This window comes from Vulpes lagopus, chromosome 10, assembly GCF_018345385.1.
Source record: "Vulpes lagopus strain Blue_001 chromosome 10, ASM1834538v1, whole genome shotgun sequence".
Lineage (NCBI taxonomy): Eukaryota > Metazoa > Chordata > Mammalia > Carnivora > Canidae > Vulpes > Vulpes lagopus.
In genome coordinates, this window is record NC_054833.1 from 66836650 (window position 1) to 66854512 (window position 17863).

The following is a 17863-nucleotide window of genomic DNA, read 5'->3' on the forward strand; positions in this document are numbered from 1 at the left end:
ATGAGACATTATTATCATACTTAATTTTTTTTATTTGAATATAGTTGACATACAATGTTACATTAGTTTTAGATATACAATGCAGTAATTCAGTGTTATGCTGTGCTCACCACAAGTGTAGCTGCCCCATACATCGCTATTAAAATATCAGTAATTCTTTATGCTGTACCTTTTATTCCCATGATTTACTCATTCCATAACTGCAAGCCTGTATATATCCTACTCCTCTTCACCCATTTTGCCTTTCCCTCCACCCCTCCTCTCTGGCAACCATCAGTTCTCTGTATTTATAGGTTTGATTCTGCTTGTTTGTTTATTCATTTGTTTTGTTTTTCAGGTTCTACATATGACTGAAATCATATGGTATTTGTCTTTTTCAGTCTGACTTATTTCACTTGGGCATAATACACTCTGAATCCATCTATGTTGTCACAAATGGCAAGATCTCATCCTTTTATATGACTAATATTCCACTGTATCAGTAAGACACACACATCTTCTTTATTCATCTGTTGATGGACACTTAGGTTGCTTCCATATCTTTGCTATCATAAATAATGCATTAAATAGAGGGGTACATATATATTTTTGAATTAGTGTTTCCATTTTCTTTGGGCAAATACCCACTAGTGAACTTAATTGGATCATATGGCATTTATATTTTTAAATTTTTGAGGAATCTTGATACTGTTTTCCACAGTGGCTGTGCCAATTTACACTGTCACCAGCCATGCACAAGGATTCCTTTTTCTCCACATCCTCACTAACACTTGTTATTTCTTGTCTTTTTGATTTTAGGTATTCTGACAGGTATAAGGTCTTCCTTTACTTTTTAAATTGTGGTTTCCTTTAGTTACTTGAAGATGTTTAAAACAGCTGCTTTGAAGTCTGTCTGCTAATTTTGACTCTCAGGAGTAGTTTGTTTATTTTTCTTGCTATATGTGGTCACTCTTCACTGTTTATTTGCACATACCAAGTTTAAAACTAGATATTTTATATTTTATATAAATTTTAAAATATTTTATATAATATTTTTTTGTAGCAGTTCTGGATTCCGATTCCTTCAGGGACTCTCACCCTTTAACTTGTTGGTTTGAGCTTGTTTATTTGTTTAGTCTTGGCTGGACTATTTCAGTGAAAACTGTCTGCCTTGTAGTGTGAAGTCTCTGGCCTCAGTCTTCAGAGGGCACAGTGTTGACCTGTGTACAGTTGCCCTGGGATGACAGTGGCTTTCACAGGACTCTCTATTTCTTTGGTCTCTCAGGCTGTCTGCCTCTGTTGGCATCACACCCAGCTGGTGACCTCTAGTACTTATCCACTGAGTGCTCTATTGTTTTTAACAATAAATTGTGGAGACAGAAATTGTTCCACGGCCTTATCTGATTACATTTTGGACCTTTTGCAAAAGTAGTCTTTGGAGCCAATCTTCTTTCAGCCTTGTTCTGACTGTAGGAGGGCTCTTCTTAGCTGTTTCTTTCCCTAGTTCTCTCTGTTAAGCTTCTAGATGGTCTGTTTGTTAGTTTGTTGTGCTCATGGAGCTACCAGCCTCCTCTTACTTGTGTATCACCAAAATCTTCATTGTTTTTGACAGTGCTCTTAGGCCTGAACTTTCTCATGATCTATCTCAAATAAAGTCCATTTCCTTGGGGAAGATTTCAGTATTTTGTCTCTGCCTCCTCCACCCCCTTGGAAAATCTTGCGCACCATTACTCTAGAGCTAGGTGTGAGGACAGTGGCCCATTTCTTTTAGAGTGACTCCCCTGCCTTCTGGACTGGGTGCTGGATGAGGTGGAAGCCTCTGGTCTTCTTGGCTTGTCTCTATTGGCATGAAACCTCTGCCAGGCAAAGTGAACTGAGTGAAGATAGTAAGAACTCTAGTATTTCATCTCTTGGCCTTGGTTCCACCCTAGAAGTAAGAGCTGGGTGGAGACAGTTCTTAATGAGTTGTGGTAGATATTCTTGAATAAATGTTTCATTTCTGCATGCTCTCACATTTTATAGGCCTTTAAATGATTGTGGGGTTTTTTTTGTTTTTGTTTTGTTTTTATTTCTTTAGCGACAGAGAGAGGGCGAGAGAGAGAGAGAGAGAGAGAGAGAGAGAGAGCGTGTGCATATGCTTGCTCCATACCCAGGACAGAGCCCAACGTGGGGCTCAATCTTATGAACCTGAGAATATGACCTGAACCAATATCAAGTCAGATGCTCAACTGACTGAGCCACCCAGGTGCCCCTAGGTGGTTGTTGGTTTTTTTTTTGTTTTTTTTTTTTTAATAATTTTCATCAGGGCACCTGGGTGGCATAGTCGATTAAGTGTCTGACTCTTGGTTTTGGCTCAGGTTGTGATTTCAGGGTCGTGAGATGAAACCCCGTGTTGGGCTCTGCACTTAGCACTAAGTCTCCTTAAGACTATCCCTCCCTCAGCATGTATTCTACCCTCCCCTTAAAGGAATACATAATCTTAAATAATTTTCACCAGTTATGGTTGTTTCACTGAGAAGCAGGTTGTGTTGCTCCTACACTTTACACTGCCATTGTGAAAGTCTTGTTCTCCATGCTTTTCACCAGAAATTAGTCCCTAGGAATTGGGACAATTTTTGAAAATCGCTTGTTTGAAAGACCATATCATGTCTTGTCCTCCTTTAAAATTAAATTTAAATTTATAGGGCTTGTAAGTTCTGCAGGAATATATGTTATAATTTAAGTCCAAGTTTGTATATGTGAAACTAGATTTTTCTCCTTTAACAATACCTAAGCATGAAATACATCTTTGGTCATTTTTATCCCCTTTTTCTCTTCCGTTTTCAACATGAACTTTATTATCATCATTTGAAATTACAGATTTCTCCTTCTAATCAGGAAGTTTCTGTTTCTGAAAATAAAAACTATTGATAGTAGGAAAAACTTAAGACCTTAAAAAGACACTGTCATTGGCTTTTTTTTTTTTTTAAGATTTTTTTTTTTATTGATTCATGAGAGGCTGAGAGAGAGGCAGAGGGAGAAGCAGGCAGGGAGCCTGATGTGGGACTGGATCCTAGATCCCAGGATCACAACCTGAGCCAAAGGCAGATGCTCAGCCACTGAGCTACCCAGCTGCTTCCACATCATTGGCTTTTTTTTTTTTTTTTAAGATTTATTTATTTATTTATTCATGATAGGGGGAGAGAGAGAGAGGCAGAGACACAGGAGGAGGGAAAAGCAGGCTCCATGCTGGGAGCCCGACGTGGGACTCGATCCTGGGACTCCAGGATCGTGCCCTGGGCCAAAGGCAGGCGCTACACCGCTGAGCCACCCAGGGATCCCCCACATCATTGGCTTTTAAAATATATTCATGACCATCTTTAAATACATCTGTACCTACTAAAATAAAATCATAACAATACTGCATAGAGAGAATATGTCATTTTGTACATCTTATGTAACAATAGATATACTATTTAATTAATTTCCACTTAATGTTCCCTTGCTCCCTAGAAGATTTTTATGAACTCTCTGTTCTGTTGTAAATTAGATACTTCAAATTTAGTCTCTGTTGGACAGAGCTCCATGGACACTGATGGCAGTTTTTTCTATATCTGGTTGAGTGTATCTACTTTTTTTTTTTTTTAAAGATTTTACTTATTTATTCATGAGAATACACAGAGAGGAGAGAGAGAGAGAAAGAGAGAGAGAGGGGCAGAGACACAGGCAGAGGGAGAAGCAGGCTCCGTGCAGGGAGCCTGACGTGGAACTCGATCCCTGGTCTCCAGGATCACGCCCTGGGCTGTAGGCGGCACTAAACCGCTGAGCCACCAGGGCTGCCCTGTATCTACTTTTAAATTTGTGGTTTGTGTTGTTAATTCCTGCCTCCATTCTGTGTCCTCAGAAATGTAATGTTTTTGAGATGCATGAGTGTGAAAAAGCTTTGAACAACTTTTATTGATTCTGCTTAGTTTGGTGGAGAGAGGCTTTTCACCTTCTGTTCCCTTCAGGCCATGCTGAGCCCATCAGGCCCCTCTGACATTGAGCCCATTCCATTCCTTCCTGACAGGTGGATGGCTGCAGTTCAAGGCATATATGTACTTCGACTTAACTTTCTCTCTCTTTTAAAGCTCTTATACTGTGGAGACTCCTGATCTCCCTTCGGCTTTCCCTCACATTTTTATTCCAAGTTCTTGGTTTCCACTTTTTCGAGTGATCCTCAACAGGTGTGACTGCAGCTCATGTCCTTTAGAAGTATATGGAAGCAACTGTGAATACAAAGCTTTGGTGTGAAGAAGGTTCACATCCAAGAAGAGATTACTGTGAGATACTATTAATGGAGATCTGTGTCAAATTTCTGATTTTAATAGTAAAAAATACCTAATATAAAAAAAACCAAAAACTCAGAAATCCTAATACAAAAGTGAAGGTCTCCCTATAATCCCACCCTCAAATATAAACACTATGGAAGCAATGTAACATTTTTGTAAATTTTCACTGTAGCCCCTGCAGGAGCTTGTGGTGGTGTACTGGCACCTCCTATAGGAACAGCAGCAAGTTCCAGGGCTGTCCTGTTCACTGTAGGATCTCCTCCACACAGTGCCACGGCCCCCACTTGTACCCATATGGTCCTTCGAACAAGAACAACCTCAGGTGAAGAATTGTCTTATTATCATTTTGGCTGGTGTTTGTGGAGTGGAGTGTTCTGTCAATGACCTAATGATGTGACTTAGACAAGTCCTTAACATCTGTGGACTTCAGTTCCTTTACCAATGACATTGAGATCATCATTTCCTTTACTTTATAGCGTTAAAAGGTATAAATGGGGCCTTATTTGTGGGGGGAAAAGAAACTTTATAAAAGTACTATATATTTATAATAATACATACTATTAGAGCAATGTAATATAGATGTGAGTTCTCTATGGCAAAGCAGCTATGCATGTATGGTGCTTCTTCTATTAAAGGCTTATTTTATTTATTTATTTATTTATTTATTTATTTATTTATTTGTTTATTTATTTATTTATTTATTTATGGCTTATTTTAATACCTGTGGTAAATTTTTTGAAACGGTAGATGGTTGTTTATCTTTGCTCTGTTCTTTTAGAAACTTCAGTTTTACCTGTTTTTGTATTTTGGGTCCTAATCTTTGCACTTAATCCTACTTCCATTTATATAGGCCAGTAGGTTGCTTTTATCATCCATGCTCTATAGATAGGTTATTAATACCCCAAATTAAGAAAGTATTTAGATTGGACTTGAAATTCGCTGCCATTGGCATCATTTTCTATGTTGTACTTTGTGTTCTTTAAATTCTCTCATGCTACCTAAGTTACCAATCAAGATGTCAGGAGATTTATAAGCAAAGGATTATAAATAGATAATGAGAGAGGAAGTAGAGCCAATAATCTTGTTCTTCAGATTATTAAAAGTATTAAATAATAATAAAATATCATTTTCAGAAAGGGTCATTTTATACCATTAAGGAAGCCAACACTAAGATTTAATGCTCAGCGTTGCTGAGGTTTGGTGGGATCTGCGTCCCTACTCCCAGCTGCTGTAGAAAGTAGTGTGACAGTTCTTACCAAGAGCTCTGAAAATGTAACATCTGATCTGTGGTAATCCCATTCCTGTTTATAATATCACTTCAGAGTACTTATCACAAATGAATCATTCAAAAGAAGGGAAAACTTTGGATTTCATTATAGTGTTATTTGTGATATAAAAATCAGAAATAGTATAAATCCTCCAGACAATCATCACATGTATAAATTTAGTGAACGGCTATGCATCTGCTGCACTTTATGATGATGAGGACTGTGGAGCAACAGGGAGAAATGTGTATGCTATAAACTTGTTTAAAGCTAGCCATGATGATGTCTCCGAAATACACGTATCAACAAGGAGTAAAGGTGAACTTGGAAAAATAAAACCTATTCATATGCTCCCGTGAGGGGTCAGTGACTTTACCTTTAACATTTCCTCAGTCCCTTGGCTAGTGGGTGGGGGGAGCTGGCGGTGCTAGTGGGCGGGGCCGGGGCTGGTGGGTGGGGTTGGCGGCTAGTGGGGGGGGGTGTCAAGGGGTGGGCAGTGGAAGGGGCTGGCCAACCCAGAAGCCCCAGCCTGTGCTCACCGCGGGCCCGCACCGCCTGTCTTGTCTCCTTGCAGCCGGCTCCAGCAGCTCCGGAGGCTCCGTATGCTCTGCAAGTGGCCGCGTGTTTGTGGGCTCCCCTCCGCTGGGGCCGTGCCTGGGGTCTTCCCCTCCAGGAGCAGAGGCAGCTCCCGGCCTGAGATACATGCCTCATGGTGCTTCACCCCCCAGCCTAGAGGGGCTCATCACCTTTGAGGCCCCCGAACTGCCAGAGGAAACACTGATGGAGGTAGAGAAGAGACCACTGGGGCGTGTCCCTGTAATGTGGAGACCACCAAAGGGGGTTCTAGGGATGAGGAAAGAACAAAATACTCTCAAAAGTTCTCAAGTTTTTTTTTTTTCTTTTAACTTGTCTTTCCTATTTGAAAAACATTGCTGACAAAATTTCAGAATAGTGTTGACAGTGACAACTCATCCAGAACAAGCTTTGCTTGATAGGAAGTGACACACACAGATTTTCATCTGAAGTTGTTTTACTACTTACAGGACTTATAAAGCATATTCCTGTCCTAAAACCATAACTTTTTTTTTCAATGCTTGCTTTTCTTCATTGAGATAAAGATAATGACATCCAGGCTTAAAAAAGTAATACAGCATAACGCCAGATTAGTCACGCTGAGAAATAAACCTGCCAAGCAGGTGCTCACATCTGTAGACCAGCACATTCTGTCCATGGAGCCAGTTCTACGGGGAAAAACACATCATAATCAGAAACATTCTAAACACCGGTTTAGAACAAGAGAAATTAATTTTATGACTCCAAAGACCATTAAGTTCTTGGCTTCAGGGCACACCTCACCCCTGGTCACAGTGCTAACATAGCTTGCACTTCAAATTTAAATGGTCAGTTCTCCAGACCAATAGAGAAGTTCTCTCTCCATGCTGGACCTCTAACATTTCTCTTTTGTGTGAATGAGAATTAAGTATTTCACATAAAAGTTATAAAATATTGCATGCAAAATTTATTAATGATTTTTATAGTAAATTTAGTAGTAATTTCGAACATGTGTAATCCAGTCCTAAAATTGGAAAAGCAGTTGTCAGAGTTTTTTCAGTGTCCATCTTTTAGACACAAAGTGTTTTCCAAAATACATTTTTCTGCTGTAGTGGAATATATAGTCCAGTATGCTGTCAGAGAGCAGAGGGACTTTCCAAAGTTAATTGGGAAGTTAATCTTCTTTCTCTAGGAAAATGGTTCACATCCTTTTTTAATGATAAAGGGAGAATGAGAAGCTTAGTCTTACTAATGTTTCTTTCAGGAAACATTTAGAGCTAAAAACATCTCAAAACAACATTAATTTTAGAATACCCATTTTTAATGCATGCTATTATGTCTACCTCTACTCCTGTTTTTAACTAATCGAACAGTTTACAGAAATTTAGAGCTTTGGTATTAGGAATCACTGTGAACTGAAAGCCTACCAGAAATTAAAGCATCTCTGAATGCTTTAATAAGTCAGTTGAGTTAACAAAACTATCAAGAAGTATGGTTTAGTGTGCAGAATGTCCTTATAATCCTGGTATTTATTTTGTCATGTTTTGTCTCATGTATGTTGACTTCATTGTTTAGGGGTTTTGTGTGTGTGTGTGTGTGTGTGTGTGTGTGTGTGTGTGTGGTGAAAGCACAGTGACCTCATATCTTTGAAACAATTTTGTGGCTGCTCTCATCCATACATATGCACACACCCACATTTTGTTTCACGTCTGTTTATTTTCTTACTAGTTTTCTGAAACTTAAAACTCTTAGTCTGTTTTGCTCATCCTGATATTCATAAGTATATTGAAAGACAGTAGCATTGGCCATGGTTTATATACAGAAATATGTGTATGTGCTGTTTCTTAGCTGCAAATTTCTAAGACAAATTGGCTTTGCCACAGCGGGAACACACAGACACCTTACGCCACCTGAACGTGATGTTGACGTTCACTGAATGTGTGCTGGATCTGACAGCCGTGCGGGGAGGACACCCGGAGCTGTGCACATCTGCTGTCTCCTTATACCAGATCCAGGAGAGTGTGGTTGTGGACCAGATCAGCCAACTAAGCAAAGACTGGGGGTAGGTGCCCCCTTTGCCATTCACATCCAGATTCTTCGTGCTTTCTGTACATTCATGTCTTAGATGGAGGCCTTGTCACGTACCAGGGATCATACTTCCTTATGAAAAGCTCCAAGGGAGCTCTAAGTTATGTCACTATGCTAGATCTCACTGTGTGAGCTAAGACTTGAAGATTCTGCAACTGTAGCACTGCCCTTTCCTTGTAACTTATGCTGTTAAAGACATTTGATGATGAAGAGATGGTATTGATTTTTGAGTATACCTGTTGTATTCAAGACGCACACACATGTCCTTTTCTGTGCTGAGCCTTTTTCCTTCAGGAGTTATTTGTGCATTAAAAACATCGAGGACAATGATATTTCTTTAGAAATGCTGTTTTAATGGTGACACGATATGTAGAGATGTCTGGCATGTTGGCTCCCACAGTAACATTCTGCTGCCTTCCTGGTACAGGCGGGTGGAGCAGCTGGTGTTATACATGAAAGCGGCACAGCTGTTAGCAGCCTCTCTGCATCTCGCCAAAGCCCAGATCAAGTCCGGGAAGCTGAGCCCATCCACGGCTGTGAAACAAGGTATGACTGGAGTGTGACAGTACTGGACGCACAGGTCCTTAGGTCTCCCCTTTTCCCCATTACACTAAGAGAGTTTTTGATGAGGAATTCTGTGTTATTTAATATTCTTAAAGGGACAAGGATGCTTTTTTGTTGTTTGTTTGTTTTGTTTTTGTTTCCATTTAATTGATACAGAGAACAATCAGGGTACTTTATTTTCAACTTTTTCTTAACTGGAAGGGAACACATGGAAGAATCTGATTTCTGGTCCTTTTTTTTTTTCAAGGATCATTTAGTGATCCTTGAAAATCAGCAGGAAAGGTGCATGTCACTGTGACTTTTTTTACTTTTGGAGGAAAATTAAAATTAGTTCTCAACTTCTTTTCAGTTGTCAAAAATCTGAACGAACGATATAAATTCTGCATCACCATGTGCAAGAAGCTTACGGAAAAGCTGAATCGCTTCTTCTCTGACAAACAGAGATTTATTGATGAAATCAACAGTGTGACTGCAGAGAAACTCATCTATAATTGTGCTGTAGAAATGGTAACCCTTTCTAAGGTTGAATATTATGTAAGAGTATCTTTTGAGTTGAATACCCACTTGACATTTTCCTTTTTATTTTTTTTAAGATTTACTTATTTGAGAGAGCTAGTGAAGGAGGGGCAGAGGGAGAGGGAGAGAGCCTCAAGCAGACTCTATGCTTAGCACAAAGCCCAATGCAGGGCTGGATCTCATGACCCTGAAATCAGGACCTGAGCTGTAACCAAGAGTAAGAGGCTTAACCAACCATTTCCCAGGCACCCCATGCCATTATTCTTTTCAAAAGACTTTATGCCCTTAACCACTCCCAAGTCCCACACATTGTGACGATCTCTTACGAAAAGAGTAATTAGATGTAATTAACACAAGTAACACATGAAGTGACATTAACATTGGCTACCACATTTGGTGACATTTTATTTTACCTCTTAAAAATTGCTAACATCAGGCACAGTCTAATCTTTTTATACTTTGCATCTAAAAACCTTGGCTGGATCTGCATTTTCTTCTCTTTCAGAAATTTTGGCATAATAAAACATTAGAAAAAATACTACTCTGTTAACCAATTCATGTGCCCAGACTCTACTTACTGACTTATGTATAGGTACAAAGTAAACTTTACTTTTCCATTTGTGTGGTTATTCTATTAAATGATTTGTTTCTGTCTCATGGTGGGAAAACTGCTTTGAAGTAGAAATAAAATTAGGGACTGTTAAAGAAGTGGTTAAGTGGGGGAAAATTATTGAACAGTCTTATTTTTTGCCACATTAACGTTACAAATTCACCCCCCCCAAATTTGTCCACTTTGAGTTGTACTGTTATATTACCCTTGCCCTCATTATGAAAGCCATTATCAAAAAAGTCAGAGGAAAATAACTTTGGAATATAAACTGCTGATAAGAATAATAGACATTATTTTGCTCTAAACTATTGCTATAAATAATGTACATTCTATCACTCTATACTGAATTAAGACTTGATATGATTAATTATTTTTAGAAGTTTGTGCCAGGAAAAATGTCCTCTCCTAAGGAGTTATGGTGCTCCTTTCTCTTCTGATAATAAGAGCAGTACAACTTGAATAAGTTCCTCCTTTTGTCCAGGCTACATAGCAAGCTCGTCGATATTAGCACTATGTCTAGTTGGTTATTTCTTCTTCCTTTTTAGTTTCTGCACCCATTTTATTTGTTTTATCATAAGAGGCATTAACGTATTGTTTGGAAGAAACAGAAGATATTGACAAGTACATTAGGATTCTGGGTTACTGACAGTCCTGGCATTTAATGATTAAGGAGAATGTTAAAAAACAAAATTCAACCAAGTAAAATTGAAGATCTAATTGGCTTTGTTAAACGATTCATGAATCAGGCAGCATCCCATCTAGCAAGCAGAGGGGAGCTCTGCTGGGCTAAACAAAACAGGATTTTTATAGGCAGAGAGGGGTATAAAAAAGAAAAAAGGGATTTACCAGCCAGGAATGCATGTTTAAGGCAAAGTTGCCCTCCTGGGGGTGGAGGGGGATTGGTGGTGGAAGGGATCTATTGACCAGGAAATGCCTTGTTGATGGTTGAAAGTTACATTCCCAAGGCACTGAAATTGCAGTTAGGTTGGGTATTAAGTATTGGTTTACTGACTTGCTCTAAATAATGCTATTTGGGGCCTAATTTCAGAACACTGTTGGGAAAACTCAAATACAATGTGTGAGTACTACTACTGTGCCCACTTTCCAGAAAGCCCCTCCCCACCTTCCCCATCACCTGGCTAAACTCTGCTCCTTCTGTAGGACTCAACCTAAACATCACTTCCTGGAGGCTTTCCCTAATCTTTTCCTCCTTCCATGTTGGATTAGACACACCCAAGCATATATTCTGTACCATTTTGGGGCTTCCTCCTATAAGACCATGTGTCCCTTGGAATTAGAATGCCTTGTTTTTCAGGCCTGTATGTCCCTCTAGACTGTGAACACTCCTTCAGTGTGTGGTGCCTGGCACCCGGTAAGGTGCTCCGCACATATATCTGAGTAAATGAATGACTACACCAGAAAATTATTTGGTTAAAAGAAGCTAATAAATGACTTTTAACACCATTTAATTCTCTTATTATAACAAAATCTACTTGAATGAAATGTCAGGTTGCCCTAGAGTGAAAGTATGTTTAAAATATTTTTTTTAAGTGTAGTCACAGAAGAGCCAGTTTAGAAGTATAAATTTTATGAGTCCTGAATCTGAGTTCGAGACTTGTTTGAATGTAGAATAACTCTTTCATCAAGAAGGTCCTGTTTTATATTGCTCACCTTTGAATTTTATAGTTCAGTAGATTATATCATTTTGTCAAAATGTATTAATTTTACGGGCAGCCCGGGTGGCTCAGCGGTTTAGCGCCACCTTCAGCCCAGATTGTGGTCCTGGAGACCTGGGATCAAGTCCCACATCAGGCTCACTGCATGGAATGGAGCCTGCTTCTCCCTCTGCCTGTGTCTCTGCCTCTCTCTGCATCTCTCATGAATAGATAAATAAAATCTTTTAAAAAAAAGTGTTAATTTTAGATAGATTCCATTAAAAGCTGCATTGCCCAAATGGATTTGTATTTTCTTGGAGAAGTTGAGAATCTTCTCGTTTCTGTCGACTTGGCTTCAGGTTCAGTCTGCAGCCCTGGATGAGATGTTTCAGCAGACTGAAGATATTGTTTATCGTTATCACAAGGCAGCCCTTCTTTTGGAAGGCCTCACTAAGATTCTCCAGGACCCTGCAGATATTGAAAATGTACATAAATGTAAGTTAACTTAGAAACCAGTGTGTTTACTGATGACAACTGAGTTGACTCCTGCAGGTGCAGCAGGAAGAGCTTGGAGTTTGGCATCATACTGTCTGGGTTTGAATCTTGGCTTTGGGCAAATCACTTACCCTTTTTGTGGTCTGTTTCTTCTTCTAGATGATGAGAGAGTTGAAGATTGGAGATGATGCTTGTGACGTACTGATGGCTTTTGATTTTTACACAGCATTACTGTGTTGGCAGATGTGTGTTTGTATATGGAGAGCACTTTGTTTTTATTGTTAAAAAGTAATAAATGCAACTATTTTAATCCTCATGAGCTTCTTAGTGACTAAAGAATTTTATGAAGACTCTGTGATCTGTGAAGACTCTGTGATAGATCTGGAATATACAGCAGAGGGGAGATTGATAGACTGCCAGGATGATGATACCATTTGTCAAAAGAAGCCCTGGTTTTGATGAGGCGGTGGTGGACCCTCTGGAGTATATGTGATTGCACCACATTTTGAAGAGCCACAAGGGAATGGCAATTCTAAAATTAATTACAGCTGTGAGCAAGTGAGCTGTTAAACCTGAATATCTTTTATTGTACATGCAAATCTAAGTTTTGCCACTGGGCGTCACTGAGCTAGAAGTTACATCTAACAATTATCAGGCAGAAAAGAAAAAATATTCAGAATCGTTAACTTTGGGCCAAAGAAAGTATAGAGACAAGGATACACATGGAGAATTAATGGTGGGGCTTATTTTTCTTCATTAGTTCTTCTTTCCTTGGTTTTGACAATATAAATGATTTTTGTTCTGAATTATTTTATTTCTAGATAAAACTAGTATTGAAAGAAGATTGTCAGCACTCTGCTGTAGCACCGCGACGCTGTGAGCCGCAGCAGGCTTGTCCCGCGGACCATTGCTGGGCCTGGGGAGAGAAGTTTGGGATCGAAACTTGGGTTCTGTCTCCCCACCCCCAGGAAACCCTAGTTCCTCACCTGGTGACTACCAAAGAACAAGCAGGACTTCAAACAGGAAAAACAATCCAAAAACTACATACTTGTAGGAAATCTGCCTTATTGGAGACGTCACCCCTTCCCTTTTCTCTGTAGAAGCAGGAGCAAGAGTATTCCACTTGGCTCTCAGTTTGAACTCCGTAAATAAATGTACCTTAGAAACAGTATCACCAGTGCAGTTATTCTTAAGGATAATTAAGAATGAAACAAAGTGAGTGGCTCTGTAATCAGTTTACCAGAGCAGTGTGTGAAATTCCACACAGTTGCTGAGGTATAAAAGTAAAATCTACATCTCACCCAGGCAGTTTGCTATTTGGGGTAGGTTTGTCTAAATCTGAGCACGCATCCTTAAACAGCTCAGGAAGATCTAGCGTGAGAACAAGCTGAAAGAAAGCTCTTGGAAGAAATTGTGAAATCTTCTAGTTGATCTAATATGGACACATGTTAATCTTCCAAAATCTTTCATATTGCACTAATTTATTAAAACAACTGTGTATTGGATTTTGCAATTTACAACTAACTGAGGCACAATGGACTTGTTTAAAATATTTTACTTGATTATATTATATACACACACCCTTTCCAGAATTCACATGTAATCTCTAGTGGACTTTTAAATGGTAAAAACTTGTGTTCGTGTGAACCTTTGCATTTTTTTAACCTATCCATCTACACATACAGATTTTCTCAGTGGTATTTTTGAGTTGCTGGTTGTTTGCTTTTGGTTGCATTTTTTATTGTGCATGCAGAATGTGCATTGATGCCTGTGATCTCTAGGTTTACTAAAGGCTAGGTTTACTTGGGCAGTATTAGAAGAAATACCAATCAGGATACCCTCAAGAATTTTCGTAGGGCCAAAACAAAGTTGGTGACCTTAAAGGCTCGTTGGTGATGTGGAGTTTTGACATGAAGTTAGTGAAAAATGAGGTTTGTCTTCTCTTAGGAAAATGGGCAGCTCTCCCCAGCCTAATGTGTATGTTTCATGTTAATCCTGACAGTTCACCAAATAGCTAGTCATGGAGAATGCGGGCAGTTAACACCTCTCCAGAAATGGCTCCTGCATTGTGTATCGTTTGATTTTTTTTTTTTTTACTCACCTGCTTGAATACTTGAATAAACCATTCTCCAGTTTTAACCCTTTTATTTTTATCCTTTTAGATAATATCATCCAAACTCCCAACAAATTGCACAGAAGCTCTTTGGCATTAATCTAATTTTAGTGTACTGATAAAGACAAAAACATGGTTTTTCCTTTACTTGGACAAAGTAATGTAATTTTTACCTTATTTATCTGTATGAAATTCCAGCAGTTAATTTGAACATTTATTTATATGATGTTTGTATTTTTAGGTCTTTAATACAGTGTTTCTACCTCTCATTTGTAACTGCATGCATTACTCTCGAAACTAGGTAAAACTCACGGAATTGTTGTGTACTAGCCTTTTTATTCCTGTGTGTACAGATGTATATTAAGGTAAAATAAAACTGACAAAGTGTTTCTAGGGTAAAGCTGGGTCCATATTACATGGCTCTTCAAGCCAGGTCCTTCCTCAGTGAGTTTGGAGACTTGGTCATTAATATCCTTTGTCCTGCACCCAGATTTCAGATGCTCAGTGACTGTCATGCAGGCTACCACTTGTGTAGACTACATGATGAGGGTTCTGGCCCCTCCCTGCAGGGGTTATAAACACCGTTAGTAGGAATACTGTTTTGTATCACTTTTTCAGGCGTCCCGGGCAATTTCATTTATGTTCTCACAGTTCTCACCCACGTTATCTCCTCCAGGGGGGCTGGGTTCAGTCTGGCCCCTCTGCCTCCCAACCTGGTTTTTTTTTGTTGTTGTTGTTGTTTTGATTTTTTGTTTTTTTTAAACACAGGGTGAAATAGGTTCACAGAGAGCAAGTGATTGGTCTGAAGTCAGGTAACTAGGGAGGTAGTTAAGCCATGCTTTGTGACTTCCAAGTTCATTCTTCGTCCTCTTGTATAAAATAAAGGTCAGTCTCGTGGTAGATGCTGTGTGTGAAACCGTGATGTCCAAACAGCAGAGAACAGACTGTAAACTCATGAATAATGGTTCTGATTCTACTTCCATTATCAAGGCCAATTGTTTTCAGAGATTTTGCCTTGACTATAGCAATAATAAACGCTTTACATTTCCATGAGTAGTTTTTAATTTCCTATCATCGATTTCACAAGACAGACGCGGTCCAGTCCACACACTCATGGGGTGCCGCCTGCATCCAAGCCATAACGTGGAAAGTTAGTACAGGGGTGCAAGGAGGAGTGCTCTGTGGATCTGCTCCCCAGCTATTCCCATGGTAAGGATTTGTCCTCGCAGCACCTGGTCCCCGACCTCATGGTGCCCACAGTTCATACTCCCTTCTCCCCGCCAGAGGACCCAGCAGTGGTGGCAGTCCGCTTGTCTGTGCTGGAGTCCTGGAGAGGAGCTTATTGTCAGGGCTGGGTTGTTCTTGGTCTCCATGGGCCGACAAGAAGCTGAGTGGAACAGAGGACCTGAGACCACTGACTCAGACACCCAGGGAATCCTTGAGGCAATAGAAGCGATTGCAGGAGAACTTTGCACATGTTGTCTCTAAAGTGGTCTTAAATTCCTTCCGGAATAAAGCAGGGGTGTGTTGCTATAGGAGGATTGCCTGCTGGTGTACAGGACAGTGAGGAGCCACTGCCCAAAGAATGTGATACCCCTCCAACAGAGAGGTGCGTCTCAGGAGCCTCCATGCCTGTCTCTACACAGCCCTGAGATGATTTACTTCTGGGGCCTGGACCCTTGAATCTTCAGCCATGGAAGCCCTTGGGACCTCCTCACACCCCTTCCTTCTCAAAGCCCTTGTGAGAGTACTTCCCTGGGAGAGCTTCGAGGTGATCTGTCCCTCACCTGGATCAGAGGGAGCCACGTCAGGAGCCATCCACCTGGAAAAGCATCGCACCCCAGGAGACTGATGGTCAGCCCCGAAAGTCTCAGCTTGTGTGGAAGAGGAAAAGCTGAACAGGCAAAGGGCCAGCGTGAATTCAGGGACCAGACTGGGAGGGGCAGGGATGGAGCCCAAGAGCTTGCTGTTCCTGCAGCCCATGCACACTGACCTCACAGGGGCCGGACAGAGCAAGAGCACACATGTCTGCACTCTGCAGGCCAGGCTCTGTGGGGGTCCCCTTTTTCACAGAGGGCCTCTGAGCCCCATGTTCCACATGCCATAAAGAGCTTCTGTGTTGTGGGGTGTGTTCCCTTTTGGCAGCTGCCAGGGTGCCTCCTGCGAGTGGATCTGAGCCCAGGAGGCTGCAGAGTTGACTTAGTACCTGGGCTTCCTGGAGCCCTGCACCTGCTCCCACCCTTGGCATAGAGGCTCCTCTGATGTCTGCACTCAGGGGAGGCAGGGGGCAGGCTTTTCCTGGGCGAGGCTGCCAGGCGCCCTGTCCTGCTAATGCCCTGCACCAGTGCCCTCCCGCCCTGAGATGGCCCTGCTCCATGAGCATTGGCTTCCATCACTAGGAGAGGCCGGCTGGGCCCTTGTTGGTTGACAACTGCTCTCTCTCTCCTTAGGTATGGCGGTCCCCTTGGTCTGGACCTCCAGCTGCCCCACACATAGCTGTGTGTCCTTGGGCACGTGTCCTGACGCCTCTGGATCTGTCAGTGGGGGAGAGAGCACAGAGCTCAGGGAGTCACGGCAAGGATGAAACAAGTTAGCAAGCATGACATTGAGCAGCCCTCAGCAACACTAGCTGTTAGGGTGCTGGTTGTCCGCAGCTCCTTGCTGTTTCATTCTGGGGATGGGTGGACGACAGTTTGTTTTGTGTTTGTTGGGGGCAAGGCCTGGAGTTAGGGCTCCCTGGAGCCATTCTTGTTCTAGCTGGACAACTTGTGAGAGGACACAGCTCCTCTGGCTGACCTACCCGGCCACCTGCATTCAGACATCCTTTATTTGCCCTTGTGGTCAGTCTGGTCGTGTTAATGAAGTGTCTGTATCAATCTACTATTTATTACTTTATTTTATCCTCATACCACCTCATTTTACAGATGGAAAAACAGACTTGGGGAGAATCCCTGCACCCCCACCAAGAGAAAGGCCCCACGGCTGTAGTGGCTGGAGCTGCCACTGGCAGGGGTCTGGACCTCCAGGCTGGGGGGAGCCTGGGTGCAGAGAGCTCTCCCTTCTGTGAGATGTGCCTAGTTCCCCAAACCTGCTCACCCCCACATCCTTATGACACCCTCTGCTGATGCCCAGGAAGAGGGAGAGAGGCAGTTCCGTGTCATCTGGACCCATCCTCTACGCAGCTGGAGGCCGCAGGTTTCGGGAAGCAGGTGAAGTCGGCAGCTCTGTGCAGACAGTGCGGGACCTGGAGCTGGGGCCCGGGGCCATAGGTCTCAGAAACCACCCTTAACCTCCAGTGAGAGGGCTTCTGTGGCATATTAATAAACTGGAGCATTTGGTTGACCCACTCTGCAGTTTCCCTGTTTGTTTTCACATGTTGCCGTGAGATTGAGCAGCCCGGAACAGGCCCAGGAACCCGGGGTCTACCCACACTGTGGCCACGCGGCCTCACAGTCACACGGTGCCAGGCACCCCAGCCCCCCAGAAGGAGTGCAGCTTGTCGTCTTTGTCTCAAACCATCGAGGCCCCAGCCAGTTACTCCTCCTCCCCCGTCCTGTCCTGCCCTCCCCATCTCCGGGATGAGGCTCCTGTGCCCCCAGGCTGGGTCTGCAGGAGCACCGGGCTCCCGTCTGCGAGGAGAGGCTGGGGAGGAAGACAGGGTGGGGCAGGGCCTGGTCTGCAGGTCTTTCCCGAGTGGGCCATCCAGGCGACAAAAA

General features: G+C 41.9%; 1 protein-coding gene across 4 annotated transcripts in view; it reads left to right on the forward strand.

Moving 5' to 3' along the window:
- Positions 1-15195, forward strand: part of ULK2 (unc-51 like autophagy activating kinase 2) — an 83817-nt gene extending 68622 nt beyond the window's left edge. The window contains exons 21-28 of one of the 4 annotated variants that reach the window (XR_005990187.1): positions 4462-4611; positions 6129-6340; positions 7990-8168; positions 8622-8740; positions 9108-9265; positions 11899-12034; positions 12194-12592; positions 12856-15195. Coding sequence is in view for 3 of the 4 variants with exons in the window: in XM_041770442.1 (XP_041626376.1) it covers positions 4462-4611; positions 6129-6340; positions 7990-8168; positions 8622-8740; positions 9108-9265; positions 11899-12034; positions 12856-12914 (1013 nt within the window). In the remaining variant the exon portion in view is untranslated. Of the gene's footprint in view, positions 1-4461; positions 4612-6128; positions 6341-7989; positions 8169-8621; positions 8741-9107; positions 9266-11898; positions 12035-12193 lie in introns of all 4 variants that reach the window. The other 3 variants (XM_041770443.1, XM_041770442.1, XM_041770445.1) reach the window with 3 other exon arrangements.
- Positions 15196-17863: the final 2668 nt, after the last annotated feature.